This window comes from Cuculus canorus, chromosome 10, assembly GCF_017976375.1.
Source record: "Cuculus canorus isolate bCucCan1 chromosome 10, bCucCan1.pri, whole genome shotgun sequence".
Lineage (NCBI taxonomy): Eukaryota > Metazoa > Chordata > Aves > Cuculiformes > Cuculidae > Cuculus > Cuculus canorus.
In genome coordinates, this window is record NC_071410.1 from 6986763 (window position 1) to 7007646 (window position 20884).

Consider the following 20884-nt stretch of genomic DNA (forward strand, 5'->3'; position numbering starts at 1 on the left):
GGTTTCAGCCCCACTGTGTTCAGGACAACAGGACCTCGCATACCCCTGTATGTTTGAAGTATGAGACTTCATTATCACATCTCCTGCGAGGGGAAATAGTCTCTGCAGTGCAATAGTTAGGCTAATCAAGCTGACCGTTAAAAAGAAACTCCGTAGCCCTAGATGTTTTGGATAACTGTTGTGAATGCTTGTTGCCCTTCTCTGATGGGCTCCAATAAATCTTCACATAGATCTTTACCGTGTTCGCAAAAGCTGCTGGCGTTCTGCTGATGCAAAGTGTTGTTTAATAGATGGGAATTCCTGCCAGTGCTGTCTGAAACGTTTTCTAGTCCAAGCCTAATTAAATTTCCTCAGGAAACCCATTGCCAATCAAACGTCTCTGGTTTGTTCAAACCTCTGATGCTTTGGTTCGAGACAGTCATGTGAAAGACCAGCAGGAGCCCAGGTAGCAACACCTATTAGTAAGTTGTCTGGGCTTCCCATTACCAGATACTATTTTTAGCTGCTCTGTACTTTGTCAGAATTTGAGATTTAAAATCTATACGTTTTCCATTTCAGACTGAGGTTTGTGGGGAAGTTTCAGCTCTATCACTGCAATTATTTCCAAGAGTTAGACTTGGAAAACATTTTTTTTGTCATTTATATTCAGTCAGAGCCTTGAAATGGAACTTCCTTATGTCTTCATAATATCTGAAACAAGAGAGCGTGTTCAGTAGGTACTTTTGCCAGTGTTTAGTTTCAGCATGAGCTTCTGCAAATCCCTGTGGATATCCATTAAAAGCATATTGGGGGGGGGGGGGGGGGCAGATAAGTTTTTCCCTGAGTTTGTCCTGAGCAAAAGAACTAGGCAGGACTTTTTTTCTTCATTCTTTTTTATCCTTGGACAGCTGGGGAAAAGATCATAAAGAGGAATGGTAGCAGTGGGGCAGGAGAAAGGAATGAGACCGATGGTGGAGAGTCAAAATGGAAGGTGGAGAGAGGCTGGTGGGGCAGAAGGTTTTCATCTACACAAGCGTGCTTCTCCCCTCCCATGCCAGATTTCTGAAGTTCAAACGCGTTTGAGTTTTTTGGTCTGGAAATTTGTTGACCAAATAAATTTTTACTGCTTTCGTTAGTTTGAAGAGACAAGAATCTGCATCCCTGTTTATCAGTTGCTCCTCTCACTGCATACCCGGTAGCAGTGATGAATGACAGGAAGGGTTTCTCCCCCAGAACACAGCGCTACAGGTTTTGTGTGTAACCTGTGCTGCTGACTCCAGCATAGGATGCTTTATTCTTCTGTTCATCGTACAGCAGAGAAACACCAAGTTCCTCAGAGGAATCCTTCCCACTTCCATGTTGCAAACTTTCCGTCTGCATCGAGATGCTGTTCTGTGCATTTGCAGGATGGGCATCAGCTCTCTCCCCAACACAGGATTTGCTGTTATCCCCCTGCTATATCCCCAGCTTTAAAACCAGTGGTGTAGAAGCCCACAGAAGAGGACCCAGAGTAAGACAAGGGTGAAGAGAGGATTGTATTTGAGGATGGCAACACAGCATTTTACTTCCCTTCTCAGTGTGATTATTTTGGCTCTCTAGTTAAGCTCTCAGAGAATGCAAATTTGTCAGTGGCAGCTGTAGGAGCCTGATGGTAGAAGAACAAAGTAGGAATTTATAGCGTGCATATAATTGTAAAGAGAAGGATTTTTTTAGTGAGAGATCAGCAGTAGTGCAGAGTAATAATCATCTTAGAGGGTGACTCTCTAGAATTAGTTGTTATTTTGTTTGAGTCCTTTGAAATCGTTTCCATACTATATAATTATCTTAAATTTTAAGTGCTTCCTGCAGTGATAATGTGTGCATTTTTGCATTCTTATGTAAATGCTTTAACAGTTCCCAGTGTAGAATTGGAAATGTCATTCAAAACCAGGTAATGGCTTTGCAAAATCTAGGGGAAGAAATTAATCTTTTTCTCCCACGTCATTTTACAGTTTATATTCTGTGCTTGTGTGGCTGTGTTTTCAGCTCTGGCAGAAGCCACCTTTCAATAACAAACATCCAGTGATGGGATACACTGAAGCAAAGAGCTGAATTTCACCAATCTGAACTTAAAAAGACAATAGACTGGCAGCCAAAATGTTATGTCCTGCAGAAAGAAAATAATTACTCTATTTACTCAATTAATCTGCACTCAGACATCCTAGGCTAAGCCAGTTACGAGTAATTATAGAAACATTCCACTGTAATGAAAGTCTGGGAATCCCTGATAAGATGATAATTTTTGTGTGATGTTGCTGAATTAAGTAAACACAAGTAGCTGGTCCCTCTGAGCATCAATGGATATGACAAAGGTCTGAGACCGGGATCGAGGTGTTTGGGTGTAACTTTTAAAAGTTTCATGCAAGTCACCTGCTCGAGAAATCAGTCACTGCCAGTCTGGGCACCTGCAGCTCTGCCAGAGCCAGTCTGATGTACATTGCTTCCAGTTTAGCCAAACACCACCAACTCACCTGGCTGCGTAGGTGGCACAGATTAAACTCTGAAATCCAGGGAAGAGTTAGTTATGTTGAGCTACAGATGCTGCTGTACCTACGGCTAATTTACAAATGCAAACGCAATGCCTAAAGCAATATTTGATGTTCAGTCTGAGTCCCCTGAAGGTGCTGGGGAGGAACAAGAAGGGATATCGATAGGTTGTACAGGGAAGGTACATTTGCCTGTTCAGACAGTAGATTATTTTGCAAGAGGGAGAAAAAGAATAAGCCTACAGCTTCCCTACAAGAAAAATGTCAGTTTGTGATGCAAGGGGCTCACTCGCACTGTAAAGCTAATGGTGGAGGTTGTATTTGAAGCAAAGAAACAAAGCAGGAGTTCTGTGTGGTACTAAACTGTGATGATTAAAATATGAGGTTTAAAAGGCACTGTGTTTCACTAAAAAGCTACGGCTTAGATTTCAAAGCAGACTGGGAGTTCAGCCGCGTACCTTCTACTAGTTTCAAAGAAGGATTTTTGTTTAACTTTACTGAGATGTTTTGAAAATTGACATAAATTCTTACATATCATTCACTTTTAATAGTTTAGAACTCAGTCCTGGAGCATTAACTCAGGCAGAGTCATGATTTATTTCAATGGGAGCTTTGCCAAAATAAGACTGTAAGGTTTGGGGGCTGTTCCAGTGAAGAGGAAAGAAATCCCTGTAAATATTGCAAAGCAAAAACTGTATCTCGGATGTACCCAAGGTAATTTCTTTCCATTTCAGCAGTCAGATTGCTGATGCCAAGGCTGATCTGGGACAGACTTTCCCTGGCTTGGAGGAAAGCAGAACTGAAATCCTCTTGAATAAAATACTTGCTATTAAAGCTCACTTAACCCATCTCATGTTGTGACCGGGGACAGCAACTTGGGGCCACCTGGGACAGTCTGTGCCGCTCTGCTGAGCGTCCAGCAGGGCTCACAGACTGGCATCACCGCCCAAAGTAATTCTGGGGGAAGAACAGGGCCAGCACCTCTGCAGCAAAGTTTGTGGTTTGGTAGGAAAAGTCCAGCTTCCTGTTCACTTTTCCCACTGTGTATCTCACCCCTGTGTCAAACACAGCTGATCCACCTTCCCTTCCCTTCTCCAGGGGTAATTTATCCCAGCTATAGTCGTTGAGAACAGGAAAATCCCAGACTGACCCAGCTCCTAACTTTGCTATTTAAGTGCCTGAAGTAGACGAGATGAATCAGAGCTCGAATTTGCACATGCAGGTCCAGTTTTTGACTCGGATCCTCAGGGATATTTAGCTAGATTAATCCTATTTGTTTCATTGGTACTCCTATTTTGTTTTAAGTGGTAGAATTTAAATGGCATTTAGTTACCCCATTTGGTCTCCACAGGCTTAGCCTGAAAACTTTCAGAGTCCAAGGATGTCCCAGGAGTCTCGCTTGCCTGTGGGAAAACCGCATTTCTGAACTTGCCAGCACATATTCCTTGTGCAGACTTCAGCAGACAGGTGATAGGGTTCAGCAGCATTTCCCTTGAGTCCTTAGCCTGCTCTGCCATTTTCCCTCAGCCTTTTTTGCTGCTCGTTAGGTTATACTAACAACAGGTAGCCCTGAACTGTGAAACGGAAGATCAACCAGAGGGTAAATTGAAAGGCAATCACCTTTTCTGATCGACAAGCTCACTTTTATACTTTCAATTGCAGGGTGGTTTAGCTCTCTGGTTGCAGCAGATATTACTTGCTGACTTGGAAGTAGATAACCAGATTTTAGAAGCAGAACTGATCCAAGGCATTTTAGATTCTCAAGAAAAAATATGACAGTAGCTTTCAAACTAAGCCTTGGACTTACCTTTCAGATTTCTCCTTGCAATATAACCAACAGCATTTGTTAATCTAGTGTCAGAAGTTCTGTGTTTTATCTGTGCTTAAAAGGGCTTCCTGTAGCAGAGATACAAGGTTTGGTTTTAAAATCAAGGTGCTCACATCATTCATCTTTTTGTATGATTTAGGGATGAAGATTGCTCTGCACTAGGACCCTTCTGAATCTTTTTCCTGTCAGTTCAGTGGGTCAGAGAAATTGAGATTGAGTTTGAAATAATAAATGTTCCTTGAATCAAAGTCTCAGGAAGTCTGAGAGACTTGCTGGTACAGGCGTGTAAGCCAGGGAGTGGTCGTGCCTATGTCTGACTTTAGTGTTTTACTGCTTTTTCCTCTGTGAGATAACTCAGACTGGCAACAGCTCACCTGTCAAAATATTACAATACAGAGACCTGCAGTGTTTGGCTCATGGAGTGACTGCTCCACACCGTTCCAGAAATCCGTGATTGTAGTCCAGGCTGTCTTAGGTTAGAGCTTTAAATTGCACCTCCCAGAGACATTTGGGTGTCTTCCAAGTTTAAATTACCTTTGCAAGTGTTTTACCAGGGACTCGTTTCTCCTCTGCTGCTTAGACAGAAGCAGCACGGTGTCTCCCAAAAGTCTGACTCCAGAGTAATCTGTTACACAGCCCAAGGGCAGCAGGGAGGCATGAAACAGCCAGATGACAGACCCTGGCAAAGTCCATATCGCTGTGTGGGAAAGAAAACAGAGCTTTATAAGCTTATCTCTGTGTTCAGGCTGTCTCTTAGAAGAACAGGGGTTCCCATCTGACTGTGTACTTGTTTTAGAGAATAATTCCTGTAAATCACTGAAAAAGAAAGCATGTATTCTTAACTTCATTAGGACAGATGTTGGAGGACTGTTAGGAGGACATGTAATATTCAGCCCAGTTTCTAGCTATTAACAGCATGGTGAGATGTTTGCAGAAATGTTTGTTTCTGCATTGTGTGGCTTGGTGGTTCCCGTTTAGAAGTAACAACTATAAAACCCAAAGAAACTGTATTTTGGAGGCAGCTTTGTGGGCCTGTCTGATGTTTCAGTGAGGTTTCCCCAGGGGTCTGCGTGGGCTGGTTTCCGAGGGGTGATGGGGATGTGGAAGTAGCTGCTTGCTGCTCTCCCTGGCTGGCTGAGCAGTTCCTAGGGATGCGCTCAGGCTGAGTGCACTGTGGTTCCAGGGCTTACTGTAATATGAAGCCTCCCATTTCTTAAGCTACGTGGTGCCAATTTGCTTGTTAGAGCAACGTAGTGTTTTAAATGTTTGTGTATGACTTCCCTGAATTACACACAAGCTCCTGTTACCTGCGTCTGTTGCAGTGGAGGTTGGGCTCTGCTCTACTGCACAGTTTTTTGTGTGCAAAGAACTGGAAAACTCCCTGAAACTCGAATTTCCATTAATTTCACCCTCAAAGTGTTGCGTATGAGAAACATGTATTTGTCATTTACAGAGAGAAATTTAGCCTGTTCTCTGCATAACTGTCCCTTCTTCGGTGGGATCTTCAGCTGATGAAACAAATCCTTTCTGCCAGTTAGAATCAACTCTCAAATAAAGGGTCACTCTTACATCTCATCTCCCTTGTATAATCCTTGATTATCTTGTTTTTAAGGTTTTTTTTCCACCTGAAATCTCTCAAATCCCTCGATTAGCCTGCCATCTAATACAAACATCCCTCTGAGATCCTCTTAGCGGCATATGTTCAATAGCATAATTTAGGGAGCCACAAGGGCAGAGGAATTCCAAAGACCATCTCTGTTCTATATCAAGAAGCAGGGTTTGGCTGCCAGTCATGTCCTGGCACTGTCAAACTACTGAGGTTTGAAAAACATCCATCCATGGCATTCATGAATAAATGGATTGCAGTAAATCAGGCTCATTTGAAAAGGTCTCATTACCATTTGGTCGTACAGAGATGCTGGTTTGGTCAGGGTGGAGCTAACAAACCCCTTGAGCCTCTGGCATTCCCATTATTATTAAGCTCAGTCCTTTTTATTTACACCTCATAATAAGTAAGTGGAATTAACAAATATCAAAGAGCCTGGATTACTTAAAGCAAGGCGTTTAAGTTCCTTTTTAGACTGCCTGAACCAAAAAGCTAACCAAAACACAGTAAAGGCATGGGTAGCATTTCCTCTGGTCATAACACCGGGTCCTGAAAGAGTCACTGCTTTTGTTCAGTGTAATGAGCTGCCTCACTTTCCCTGACACTGACGTTGTATGTGTTAAAATTTAAAGGATGCTGTGTAGTGCTTTGCAGAAGAAAAAACTAATTAATAGGCGTATTAGTTTGATATTGATAGTGGTTTTAGAATATAATGACAATCCAAAGACTATGCTGCATTTAGTACTTCACAGAGGTTTGCAGTGGGTTCCCAAAACATATTTGGTATTACTGATAGAGGTGAGGCACCTCTACAGCAGCGATTCCAGCCCAGGCAGTGCAGGGAGACAGCCTAGGGAGAGAAGAGCAGCCCTTTGAGAGCACTGCTAGCTGCACACGAGGAACAGCAGCATACAGAGCAAATGCCTTTGCTGAGAACTCCGTCAAAAAGGACGGTGGTGAATGCCAAAGTATCGGCTAATCCATAGTACCATAAATATGCATCCACATTAATAAAATATACAGGCCAAATGGCAAGGCTGTCCTTTCGTGCGGAATAGACTCTAAGCTGACAGTGAAGCAAGGATCTGTTTGATGTAATGTGGCATTATTTCTTCTCCTGCTGCTCATGCTGTTATTTATCTTCCATTTGCAGCTTCTCGCAGTCAGTGAGCAGAGGCAATTTCTAGTGTGCAGAAAAAGAGCTCGTTCAGCAGCATCTCTCTCTTAAGCGCTTCCTCTGGGGTGGACCCCGTGTTTCTCCTTTCATGTCAGCGAGGCGGCATGGTGGTAGTTTGGGGAGGTCAGAGCTGAGCTGAGGCTGTGCTTGGGAGAGCTACCTGCCTCGCCTTCAGGTGGAAGAGCACTGTCTCCACAAGTTTACCCTCAGGAACATAGGGTGGCACCTCACCAAAGCGGCAAAGGACAAGGAGATCACTTCCACATCGATTTACCCATCATAACTCACAGCAGTTGTACAGACAGGCTTTCAGCCAGGTTGCAGGTTACCACAGAAACAGCATTCCCCATTATCACGTATTCCCACGGGAAGGACTGTAGCACTTGTTCTGACTGTTGTTCGTTCAGCTGCGCTTCCCTCAAAAGAGAGAAACCTTTGTGTGCTTTCCTTTTTTCCACATAATTTTAGGAGCATCCGCTGCTGAAAGGGTCATGTCCCTGCTTGTCATTAAACAGACAGATTTAAAGTTTGCTGCAAACACTGATTAGATTATTGGGTTTTAGCACTTTAATATAAATCTGCATAAATTCACGGATGACAGGCTGAAGGAGATCTCTTCCATCTCCTTACCCCAGGGCAGATGTCCTGTATCTAGGATACAGCAGTAAATCCCACACTCTCCTCATTAGCCCTGCTACTTCTGCAGCGCCTGGCTGGGGAGCTCCCTGGCGCTCGGGAAGCTGCAACCACAAACCTGTTTGGTGATGCAGTGCTCCAGAAGCGCTGCCCGTTCTTTGTACTGAGGGCAGGTAATGCCTGTGCTGCCTGCTGAACCCCATCCCAGCTTACCCATCTCCTGCAGCCCCTCACAGCCCCTGTAACTCAAAGCAGCATTTTGGGATGGTACAGCCGGGGAGAAAGATGCGGCAGCAGAAAGGTGGTGCTGCCCTTCTTGCCCCTTGCTCCCAAGTGGTGTTTTAACAAATGCCAGCCAAGCCACTTTGTTCCAGGAGCAAAGTAACTGCCGTGTGCTCTGCAGCCCCAGCAGCACCAGTGCCGGTTTCCACCAGTGGCAGCGATCGTGTAGACGAACACAAGAATAATTGTGTAAAAGGGCTACTGGAACAGGAACACGTTTCCTTTCTCAGCTGCTCTTACCAGCTTGCAGACATTTCCCCTTTGCAGCAGCCAGGCTGACAAAGTGTTGTCTCTTTGTGCCACTGTCGTCTGCCGGATGGTGCAACTTTTTCTTGGCGCATTCTTGCTGCAGCTTGTTGCTGGTGGGTGGAAGGTACCAGGCTTTGCATGATTTCACTGTCCTTGTGTCCCACTGAGGCAACAGCATACAAATCCAAAGGGAGAGCTGTCAGGGAACTGGCAACTCAGAGGAATAAACCACAAGTAGTTCACTCAAAACAAGGTAATTGTGATGCCTCCTAAGGCTCAGGCTCCTCTTAGGGCAAATGGCATGACATGCTGAAGGCCTTTTCAGCGAATGGCAGCGGGCTCAGGGCTTGGCCATTAAAATGGGTGGGATGCAGGGCTGTCTGTAACTGAAAGCAGAACACAGTCCCCATAATTTAAAAGGAGTTTTTCAACTTAGATACAATTTTTTTTACAAAAAAAAGTAGCGTGACACACTTAAGCTGAGGACATTCTGCTCAACAGCTGTGTCGGAGAGATTTGACAATACCAGGATTTGATGTCAATTATAACTTCTAGAAATCTGATTGCAATGGCTGGCAGGTTATCTGTGTAATAATGGGTATGTTATAAAATAGGTTGCTTAGCGTCTTTGGGGCTCTCTGCTCTAGTTCTGGGGAAGAAAGCTGTCCTATCTGCCTTTTGCTTCCTTCTCCCTTCCTTTAACTTTTAAGCTTGGTGACACTGCTTGATCAGAGGGTCAGAAATACTATAAAATTGGACTGTATTTATCAGAGACACAACTTTAAAGATATAGAACTTTTGTACAAATGCACAATAGTGAGGCTGAACAGTAAAGACCGTTTCACTTTGTCATAAGGCAAATAGCTGAAAATATCTTACCTCTGTTATGCAACTCAATGGTACAGCTTTTTTTTTGAGATGTTATGTTTCAGGTCTGGAAACGATAGAGGAACAAAAATTGAAAGGATTCAGTGAAGGGTAATGAAAATGATTAGAGGCAGAGAGAACTTTTCATATGAGAGAGATTTAAAAAGATTAGACCCGCTTAGTTAAGACAAGAGATGAATAAGCGGAGACATGATAGAGAGATGTGGGGTAATGAATGGCACAGAAGAGGCGCGGTGGATACTTTTATGTGCTGTTTTCCAAAATTAAAAGCTGAAAGAAGAAAGCTGTAAAAAAATAAGGCAAGAAATTTGCTGATGATAAAAAACAACAATGGACACATTTAAAATATGTTTTCTGCCTACACCTTCTGAATTCACCTGTGGAAATTACTGTCACAGGGAACACAGATAATGAGTTTAGGAAAATTATGAAAAGGATTAGAAGCTCTGGGGAAAAACATGAACCCACTAAGAGGAAAAGGGAGTTCTCCAGTGGCTTTGAATGGGAGCAGGATTCACCAGCTGGCATGATCCCAAGGCTGCTGAAATGAACTGCCAGCCTCAGTGGGCTCTGGGTATTCATGCACTCTGCACGACTACCTGGGCACAAGATATAGATAATCACCTGCTTCAGCTGCCTGCAGTGATGTAAGATGACTCTATTTCTCACCCAGGTTGAGCAGGCAGGATCTATCCCAGCATGTTTTCAAGGAGCACATCTTTTCCAACATCCCTGTTTTCTGTAATGTCCATGCGGGTCATGTATTGAGGCAGCTCCCGATTTTCAGTTGACCTGCTCGGAAGGTAGCTTTTGGTGCTTTGCTCAGCCAGGAGGGTTTGGTTCCTCTGCTTGACTGGGACACCTGTGAGAGATGATCATAAGAAGCCGTAGCAGATCAGATCCAAGGTTGAGCAAGTTCACCACCAAAAGATGATCAGTGACACATACCTAGAGAAGAGTATTTCATCATAGTGTAGAAGTACAAGGAAAACATGCAGGATGCTTCCATCTCCCATTTTCTATCTGAAGATTACCTTAGCCATAGGCAGTGCAGGTGGTAAATAGCCGTTGACCAAAACTGGGAGTGCAGTCCACCAATCGAAGGGCTTTATCATACAATACCTTTGGCTAGACATTGAGGAAATTATTTTAATCTTATTTTTTGAAAACCCAAACCCATGCTTTCACTAGTAGAGAAGATCTCTCTCCAAAGAGTCTTAATTACAGATAGGCTTTCCTTTATAGATTTCTAAGCAGTAAGAGGACTTCTATATGTGTGAAACAATAAAAATTAAATATGATTTTTAAAATGGCTTCTAGATAATAGCAGGATTGTACCATATATGTTGATCTTCTCTGTTAGTGTGGTTTAGAGCCGAAGGGCATTTAATGCTTAATGAACCTTTCCAAGTTTCACAAAACTGGCCATGTTTAAAGAATAGTTTCTTCCTTTTCACATATCAGAATTTCACTGATTTTTGAACTAGGACTGGCAAGTCTGATGCCCTAAAGCCACAGAAATTAAAAAAGCATAGGTACAAGCATTGGAAGGTATTGAAATATTTATAGAGGACTTGATCATTCAGGAATTTGCAGTGGTTTCCCTGTACCATGTTTCCAGGATCATCAGAGATGCACGTGTTCAGTGCAGCTCAGCACCGATGCAGAAGAGAAACATTTGGGGATAAAGTGGGTCTTCTTTCCTTCTTACTCATATCAAGTAAATTACATTTCAGAACTTTGTACGCCAGATTATGAAAGGCAGCCGTGTTTGACATCTGTCAGGTGTTCTCCTGGGCATCTTGCAGAACTTTTAAACCACGTTACAGGCTTACTCTAACAAGATTAATTTCTTCTGCGGTAATCAGAAGAGTGTCTTCTTTCTGTATGTATCTTGCATTAGTTCTCTTGCCCCGATTAAGGCTTGCTTAGGTTAATTAACACAGTCACAGAAGTGAAGCATCACCAAAAGACAGGGGAACAGTAACATGATCGTGCACAGTTCCCGTCTCAATTAAATTTCAGCATTGTTTACAACTACCGAGTCTTTTTCCCTGGATTCATCAGGCAGTGCATCCATTCCATGGGCAGAGCATGCTGAGAGGTGACACACCAAGTTTTAAATAGGTATTCAATAATGTGCCTAAATGCCATTTAAAATCTGGCCAAAGATGTTCTGGAACAAGTTTGCATGACTGATGCACCGTTAAGGCTAGAAAAAGAGAGTAATCAACAAAACTTAAACCTCTGCATCTCTATATTTGTAATTAATAGGGGTTTTGCTTCAGTTCACTGTCTACATTTTTCTCTGAGTTTATGTATCTGATTTTCTGTGTAAGGAACAATGTTGAGGGGATAATTACAGGATCTTTCCAGTGCTTTTCCTGTAGATTCATAGAATACCTAGTGACAACCTGAGATCTTAGTCTGGAGATGCTGGATATCTAGCTGCTTCCTTGGGCTCCATTATACTATTTCTGGAAGGTTTGTCCTATATTAATTTATACACCCCTGGCAGTTTGTGTTTCACTCGATAAATTCATGCCTATTACACTGTCCCAGGCAATTCCATGCTCTGAAGTTTTTAGCAATCACCTTCCAGAAAAATTGTGCCTTTCTATCACTTCTGCCAGTAAGCAGGCTTCCTGATGAAGGAATTAAGTGTCTTTTCTATATAAGTTTTTATTTAATTTTCTTCCTTGCCTCAATGCTTGGCCAGTCCACGTGCCTTTAGTTTGTAGTAAATTCAAGGAGAATTCCAGCCTTACACAAATTCCTGTTTAGCAGTAGTTTCTTCATTCTAGCAGCAGTTATTTCAGCTTTACAGCACCTCCTGAGGGCTTTGTGCTACCCGTGATGCCTCTACGAGAACTCACCTGGAAGAGGCGTAGCCAAAATAAAGCTGCGCACCGCACTGATACAGCATCTGCTTTCAAAAGCCCACACAGCTTTTTGATGAGCATGTCTTTTGCTGTGACTAGTGACTGTTGTATACAGTCACAATTACACAGTCAGGCTTCCTAATTGCAGTCCTACAAGATTTGTACATATTCATATTTGGTGAATTGCTCCCACTGAAATCACTAGGATTCCTCAAAATAGGTAAAATTTAAGCGAAATGGCAATATTTTTGGATTGGAACCTATCTGTGGGAACTAATAGATCTTATCCAGATTAAATAGCTTCAAGATAATTGTATGTTTCCATTGCTATAGCAAACAGCTTTTGGTGGCTTCATGACTGCCAGTTTCTTCTCACACTGGTGATCTAAAAGCTGTTATTTCTGATAACGTTGAAGTATTCACATCTTGTGCTGTTGGTATCGCTGCACATTATAGGGTGGTGATCCAGTGGATACACCCTGGAACTTCACATGGCAAGATGGAGAAAATCAATCTCTGTTAATAAAAAAAAGGCAGGGTCAGTGGTGCAGAAAATCACTACTCTGGAGCCTTAAAGAAGCTCCTTCAAAAATTCATGATTATAGAATGGAATCCTGGGCTACGTTATAGTCCTGAAAAAAATCATGAGGATATGGAGGGGAAAAAAAAAATCCAATTTTCATTAAGTGGAGAAAATAAAGAATAAATCCCATACGTAGAGTCATTGATCATATGGAATGTAATTGTATGCTGAATATGTAAGAACATTTTCCAAGTTTCCCCAAGTACCCAACGCTTTTTCCAAATACTTTTTAAATTTACTTTTTCTTTTCTTGTTTGTTTATTCATGCCCCTAGCATTAAATCCATCTAAATAAAATTTCTAATTGTTCTGGTCAACCACTGTAGGGTAGCTGCAGGACATTAAACCTGTGGTGATATAAAGGCATTTAACAAACTCAGTATTGACCTAATGACTTAAACTTACTAATCCATAAATTATTTGTTAATCATGTCCCCTGCTGACGGCAAACACGATGCAAAGACAGTATGCAATAGAGAGAGCAAGTCTTTGCCCTCTTAATGTACACAGTGCCTACAGCCATGCTAATGAGGCTTCTGTACTATGACAGAAACTTGAAGACACTAAAAACCTTTTTTATAGCAGATTTCCCATTTTCTGTCTATGGGAAATCAGAATTCCTGCATCGTGATCATTTAGAGGCCAGAATAATTAATATTAAGTCTTGCGGTACAGGTGGGTGTGATGGCTGATAATTTCAATGGTCTTTGGCTTGAAACACAGCTTTTGCATAATTAGATCAGGAAGAATTCCAGCTTCACTTTTACAGTATTGTAACGTTCAGCCTTGGCAGACCCACGGTGCACTATTTGTATGGAAGACATGGGATTATTTTACATGTAATCTAGTCAGCTGCCTGGAAATAGCCGCACTAAGCGAACGCTGTGTAGCCTTTTTACCATATTATTATAAACCAAATTATTCTTTTTTAATTATTTTTCCCATGTTTAATACAGCTGCGTATCTATTCATGAAGGAACATTTCAGTAGTTCAGCTGAACAGCTCAAAACCAAGAAGAAGCTCTTGACAGTTCATCTTCTTGCTTACTTAAGCATGGCTCAGTCACGACTACAGTGAATCCAGCACTTTCTTTAACTTTTATTTATTCATTCATTCATCGTTAGGGTGTATGTGTGAGGGGCCTGGGTGAATGCAATTGACTGTCGTGTAGGTGCCATCACCCTTGACTTCTGGGATAAGCTGAGATGGAAATACTATTTCAAACAAATACCTGCTTTTCATCTGTTTTGTGTAACAATATATTCATAACATTGCACTTCTCAAAACTCATTTGAATTATTTTCTTTGCAAAAATGGACAAAGAAGACAGCTGAGAGGCAGGAGAAAACTGGTCTTAGAATTGAATACTTTAAAACATCTCAATAGGATCAGCTATATGAGCTGGAAAAGATCAGTTTTAATTAGGGCACTCAGCCCTTTCCTAACTTTAATTTGCACTTCCTCAGTAAATTATTAAGGAATTTGCTAGCAAAGATAATATTATGGCCATTTTGCACTTGATGCTCTGCACTGTATTTTGAACTGATGTGCTGATCGTAGCCCTGTTCATACTCAGTTGGGTTGGCACATGGACTTGCTGATCTCAGAAACGCACATTTTAACTTTAGTACCCCCAAGTCAGCACATTTTCCAGCATTCTTCATTCAGAGCTTCCCTCTGCAGTTCTTCTGCCCTGCTCTTTTTTTTTTAATGAGTAGGGAAGACGCGCTGGATTAACCTAAAGGCTGGTGATGGGTGGGAACAAACACTTGTGAAAGTAAGCAGCTGGTTAGTATTCCGGAGTAAGCAGAGCACTTCAGCTTCTGCAAACAGCTCATGTGGGAACAACTTTTATTTGGCAATGAGGATGCCTTTCCCACTGTGCAGCACCTTGATGAAGTCGCAGTTGTTGGGGAGGAATTAAGCATATGTCAGTCAAGACAATGGAGCATGATTCTGTGCCAAGCCAGTCAGGTGAGCGAGGTGGTCTGCTTTAGTGCCGGAAAAATTGGGAGGGAATTTGTTGTGGTAAGTGAGAGGTGTCTTTTTTTTTTCCGTATCCCACTGTTTGTGGTGAGAAATCACCATCATGGTCATTATTGCTGAACTGTGGGATGCTCCAGGGTGGGAATTGCTGCCTGTGATGCTCATGGGGGTGACCGCCAGGCTATTGTCTGGCTGAGCATGACTCAACTGCAAATTCATTTATAGCAGCACAACGCTTCCACCGTAGTTTGTTATCACAAGCCTTACAGCCAAGAGAAAAATCAAGGATGAATGACTTTTTTACTGTCTTTCTGTCTCCCCACTGCTTCTGTCCCTCTGTTTGAAGGGGCTCTGTGGGCTGCTGGCTCCTGCTGCTCATAGCGAGGTTAACTTGCTTCCTAAGAGAGCCAGAGTCAATGTTGTGGTTCTGTTGGCAATCTGACCCTCTGTTGCTGTGTGCAAGCAGACCTTCTGTACCCAAAACAGCTCCAAATTACTGTACGTGAACCATAATCTTCCGGCGGGAGCACTGTAGTTTTTCATTTTGTTGCTAATTGGATGATACACTCACAGTCGTCTTTGTTAACATGGATAGGCTGGGCAGTGAGAGAAGGCTTTTATTTAGAAATCTTGCAAAAATGCAGTGACTGTCCCCATTTGACAGCAATTGAAACCAATTGTCAATTAACTAAATAGACAATTAGCTTGAAAGAAAAAAAAAGAAAGAAGAAAATTGCTTACTTCACACGCTTTATTGAAAGTAATGCCAGTCAGAGGCTGGGGGGCCTTTTCTTTCTTCTATGAGAAGACAGAATGGCAAAAGATGTGGAGAAAATGCCATGTTTGGAGTTTGGGTTTTTTTTAAACACCATATTTTTCTCAGATAGGACTATTTAAGAAACTAGATAAGAACATCTTTAGCTCCTGAGGTACTGACTTTCCTTTTATTTTTTAAATCAATATTACGATCATTATGCAAGCACCATTTTTCTCCTTTCTTTCACACTGCTGTAGGATATTTTAAGCACAAGGGCAGCTCCACGGAAGCTGGTTGCCTTCACAAGGAAAGACCAACAAACAGTTGGCTGCTGTGCAGTGCAAGGACAGGCAGGACTGTGATATTAATATTTGCATCACCAGCCCAGGCCTTTCCTGCTTCAGATTTTACTGAATTTTATGGGTCCGTAGGTGAGATGTCATCAGAACTTGCAATGGTAAAAAAACTGAATCCTCCAGAGGCCTTAGAAAGCAGGTGAATGGTGCTGTCAGGACTGGTACTTTAATCTTTGCTTCCTCCAAGACCCGTGTTTCATGTCTCTGTCCTTTTTTGAATCTGGACAGTAGTGCCAAGAGGTATTTCATAGAATCAAGACAATTGCATAGTGAAAGCCAGTGACACCATTGGCAGGAAGAAAAAGTCTTTCTCATGGATTATTGCTTTTTATTTTAACTATTAGCCCAATGCCATCTCCCGAAAAGATGTAGTCCAATTCAACATGAAGTCTTGATGCTATACCCTTTCAGTTGTGGTACCATTTAGCTCTTGCCAGTCCCAGAGCAGAAGCTAACGTCTGCATGGGGCTCTGACAGCTGGGCTTTCAGTGGTGATGCACTGGGCAGAGGGCATAGATGAGAACAAAGAGGCAGCTGCCTACAATCTAACTTAATATTGCTGGATTAGTGAGAGATGACCATTTACTCATGGCATCCTGTCTTTGAATTCTGATTGCACTTTTCTCATAAGCAGTTAAGGCCAGGAGTCAATGCTCAAAGGCATCTAGTGGCCTCACTTCTCACCTGTGGGGCTAGACCACAGCTGGGCCATTGGGGTTGACATCAGGGCTGCATCTGCCTAATGACCATCAGCTGCATCAATCAATAATTCTTCAAAAAGATTTTATTATCCTACTTTGAGCTGCTCGCAGCATCGTTTCATGGGTTTCAAATTGTGTTACTCTTTTGTTAATACTTTTAGGGCCCATGTTTCATAATTGGATAGTGAAGGGTGAGAGGTACATCTTTTAACTGTCGGGAAAGCAATGAATATTGGATGCTTTTTTCATTAACTGATGCGAGATTCAGCACTGCACGTATTGATCTATTGCTTTCTTACAGGAACATTTTACACCTGAATGCAAGTTCAAAGAATCAGTATTTGAAAACTACTACGTGACGTATTCTTCAATGATCTACAGACAGCAACAGTCTGGCCGGGGCTGGTATTTGGGTCTTAACAAAGAAGGAGAAATAATGAAAGGAAATCACGTGAAAAAAAATAAACCTGCAGCACACTTTCTTCCAAAACCATTAAAAGGTAATTGCTTGGGTTTGCTCCATCTATATGAACTGACATTGTTTTGTGTCAGAAATGTGTTTCTCTACATTAACTCTCCGTTCTCTAATCTAACCAAATACACATATTAGTTTCTTTGTGTCCAAAGTCCACAGTGTCTCTGTTACAGATAACAAAGACTCTACCTGGAATGGCTCAAACGTGCTCACAGTCCGTCAACAACTTGCTGTATAGCTTGTCAATCTGTGCTTTATCTTACAGAATGTTTGTCTATTTTTGCCTGAGATAAAGGTCTAATTTGCGGTGTTTATTAAACTGTAATTACTGTGACATCAGCAGGTTACGTTAAAGGTAATAAGGCATGTGGCATACGTATACTGCTTTGTATTAAAAGCCAGGACCTAGAGTCATCCCCGTTAACTGAAGCATCTGGATCAGGACTTTGGTCAGACTTGAGTCCCTCTTTGGTCAATGCAAGGAGGGAGATCTCAATTGATGTATGGAGGTGTCCCTTTTCTGCAGAAGAACCATCTTTCATATGCTCTTTCCTCAAGGTAGGTGGGTAATTTAACTAGGAGAGGGAAGGAGCTGTTTTTTTTTTCCCTTCTCTGAAATGTCATTTCCCTCAAGAGGAGCTTAGAGATTCTTAGGGAGTGTTTGAAATAGAAGAGGTGTCCTTGCTATGTTGCATTTGCTCCTTACATTGCATATTGCTGAATGAAAAGTCCCAACATTTTGCAGCTAGACTTTGCACCAACAGACTGAGTAGCCCACAATGTGCTGATGTGTACCTCTCTTTTGCTTTGCAGTGGCCATGTACAAAGAGCCTTCTCTCCACGATCTCACAGAGTTCTCAAGATCAGGAAGTGGGACCCCAACAAAGAGCAGAAGTGTTTCAGGAGTGCTAAATGGGGGTAAATCCGTGAGCCAAAATGAGTCAACGTAGCCAGGTTCAGGCAAGCCAAGTGCTCTCTAACAGAACCTTACCTCTGGATGCAGTTGAATTCTTACTAGCAGTCTTTCATCCAAACGTTCAATTGCCCAGGACAAGCCACCGAACTTGCATAGGTCACTCGTTTATCAGCCATTAGATCTACTGGTTGTCAAAGGATATACCCCAATAATGTAGAATATGCTTGTGCATATCACAAGGCACTTGGATAGCCAACAAACATAACTGCGGAATAAATCTCGGAGAAGAAATGTCCAGCTCTTTCTCTCTCGCTCTTTCTCTCTTTCTCTCTCCCTCTCTTTCTCTCTCTCTCCTATGCTTTGTGGAGTACGAAACAAAAACATTTAACAGCATTCACTGCTGATAAGAATTTGCTTTCCAACAGAAAAAGACCACTTTTGCTCTTCAAAGGAAATTTTACTGCTTGTATGTTTTATAGGGGCAAACAAAAAACAAACATGTAAACTCTGTTGTTTCCTTGGCTTAACGTTTTATATCTAAGGCTTGATAAAAAATGTATCCTTTAATTTGGAATAGTGCAACTTTTCAATTTCTGAACTCCAATGGGTCTTTAAAGCTATGTCTTTAGAAAAATAATTAAAAATTCAGGGTTGGAACTGAGAGTTAGTCTCAGGCTCAAGCAGTGTTATTGTGGTTTTAAACACAATGAAATATAAATTTTTATAGATTTGTAGTTTCTGGTAAAGTTCTTGTGCTAACCCCAGTCTGTAGGAACCGAGTTGTTTTGTTATCCCAAGTGGAAGTTAACAGAAAGGGATAAAATTGTCCTCCAGTGTAGATTTCTCTTAATTCCATTTTGTGTGTCATGTTGAACTATTGTCGTGGCTTCTTTTCTAAAGACAGAAACTGTGGAATTAAGGTGACTTAATTTTTTTATAAGAAACGTCTTATTTGTAAAAGTCCTTCTTTCACTGTAACAGGCACGTGAATATTGTGTAGGAGGAAGCGTTAGGACAGGTTACCCCTAAACAACATATACTTATACATGCTATTGGAAACAATTGTTTAAAAAATGTAGTTAGGTTTCCATTTAGGTCATCATGTCTGTTGCATGGGAGAAAGTTGGAATACTGGCATAGAGTTGCATGATGTGTAAGATTTTGTGCATTAATCATCGTTGGATTCTGTGCTCCAAAACTGACATAGTTCTGTACAGGCAGCTTTCTGCCTTGTACAAAAGAGTTGTTTATTATTTGTTGTATACACGACCATGCACTGAATAAACTATTTCTATTAAGATGTACTTTTTAAAAAAAGCTTGTTTGATTATATGATGTACATCCATGATTAATTTCAAAGGAAAGGGTTGGCAGTTAAATTATAAAGTTATAAAAGATACTGTAATTAATGTTCAAAATCTTTCTATGTAATGGGTTATTCCCCTGTAATGCCGTACACTGTACAACTGAGAGCATATACTTTCTTTTGGATATTATTAGAATTGGTCTTATATGCCCAGCCGAGATACTCAAAACATAGTGACAATTATGTGCCACAAAGTCTTGGTAACGGCCCCTCTGCCGTGCGCTGCTGGAGCCCCAGTGAATTGCACTCCTCTGCTTTGAGCTTCTCCAGCTTCTCTGTGTCTGCCCTCCTTGTCAGACTTCTTTAGTGCAGCCACGTAGAGCTACCTCGCAGCACACCTCCCAGAGCCCTCACTACAGGGGGTCCCAAAGAGATGGGGTAAGCCAAGCACTGCTTATGTCAAAGTGGCACCTTGAGGATGCTCAGAGTTTGCTGTGCATCATTGCAGGTCCACTTTAAGGGCCAGCTTTAACTGGCCTTGAGGAAAAAGGCTGTCACGCCTCCTGCCTTTGCGCACATGCTCTGGAGAGAAAACATACCTCTCTCCTGCCTTTTCTCTATGAAAATATCAGTGAGAAGTTTTCTCACCTACGACATCCGAGCAGCTCTGACAGGTGAGCTTCACTCATCAGGGTGTTTCAAGAAGTCCTAGGAGGAACAAGTTTTCCTCATGGGTGGCTGAAAAACCAGTTCCAGAAGGGAGTAATGGAACCGGAGTTACAAAGCTACCTATAAATTTTAGCCTGACATTAAAATCAGATATTCTGCTATCTGCTCTGTGTGCATCCTGCTTGACCAAGCTGGAAATTAGACCTCAGACCAAGCTGGGGCAATTTTATTATTTTTTTTTAAATGTTGGGGCTGAGAGAAGAGGGAAGGAGATTACGTTTCAGATCAAACTCTTAGATTTGTTGTTTTGCAGCAAATAAATAGTAGGCAGAGTGCTGGCTTTCTGAACTCCCATATTGGAGCAGGCTCCCCAAATACCACTGTCGAGCTGTCCTTAAAAGGGCCTGGGGGTCCTCAACTCTCCTCTTTCCAAAGGGTGAAGAAGGTTGGAGCACAACCAATGTAATAGAAATACTTAAAAATTGAAAATGTGGCTATGATTGTTGAGAGGTTTTGATAATTCAGTGGGCCTGGAGCATCTGTTCCCTTCAACTAAGTGGGTTACGCCCTCGTGGAATCTTAACCCTCCCAGCCCCAAACATCAGACTTTCTGGGGTATATGTTCCAAAAAAAAGGAGTCCAAGTGCCTTAGGGACATAAAACCTGATTAAAAAAAATATTTGTGGCAAATCTAGTTCAATGTTGAACATTTATTCCCCATCCTCAGTACGTCCATCCTGGAAAGTGAAAGAAAAATGCTCACAAACTGTCCCTTCTGATGTCTGACCAGTCTTTTGTATTGACATTGGCATCAGCTGTTAAGCATCCACTGCCAAGTCCCTAGTTTCAAAGATTTCTAATGTACCAAGCTAACAAAGACCAGTCTTGGATGAGATGAGAAGAGAGATATGGTACTAGATGAGCCATCAACAGCTGTTTCTGACAATTATGTTATGTTTCTGACAAACCTATTCCAACAATAGTTTTCCTTTCAGATTATTGTGGACTGAAAGGGCAATACTCTTGACTGAAGAGTCACGATAGACAAAAGCTCATGTAGACTATAGGCAAAGTGGGGGATTA

The 20884-nt window shown here is 41.9% G+C and overlaps 1 protein-coding gene and 1 long non-coding RNA gene across 11 annotated transcripts in view; one reads left to right on the plus strand and one right to left on the minus strand.

Moving 5' to 3' along the window:
* The window catches only part of FGF13 (fibroblast growth factor 13), a 304993-nt gene extending 285863 nt beyond the window's left edge, over positions 1 to 19130 (plus strand). For all 10 annotated transcript variants that reach the window (XM_054075404.1, XM_054075399.1, XM_054075400.1 and 7 more), the window contains 2 exons: positions 16737 to 16935; positions 17724 to 19130. In XM_054075404.1, coding sequence (XP_053931379.1) covers positions 16737 to 16935; positions 17724 to 17860 — 336 coding nt within the window. In that variant the 3' untranslated portion in view covers positions 17861 to 19130. The remainder of the gene's footprint in view (positions 1 to 16736; positions 16936 to 17723) is intronic.
* On the minus strand, positions 6948 to 16721 carry LOC128853122 (uncharacterized). Its single transcript, XR_008451398.1, has 3 exons — positions 9795 to 16721; positions 9162 to 9216; positions 6948 to 8445 (listed from the first exon to the last, which is right to left on the minus strand). It is a non-coding gene; the product is annotated as an uncharacterized LOC128853122 (long non-coding RNA).
* Positions 19131 to 20884: the final 1754 nt, after the last annotated feature.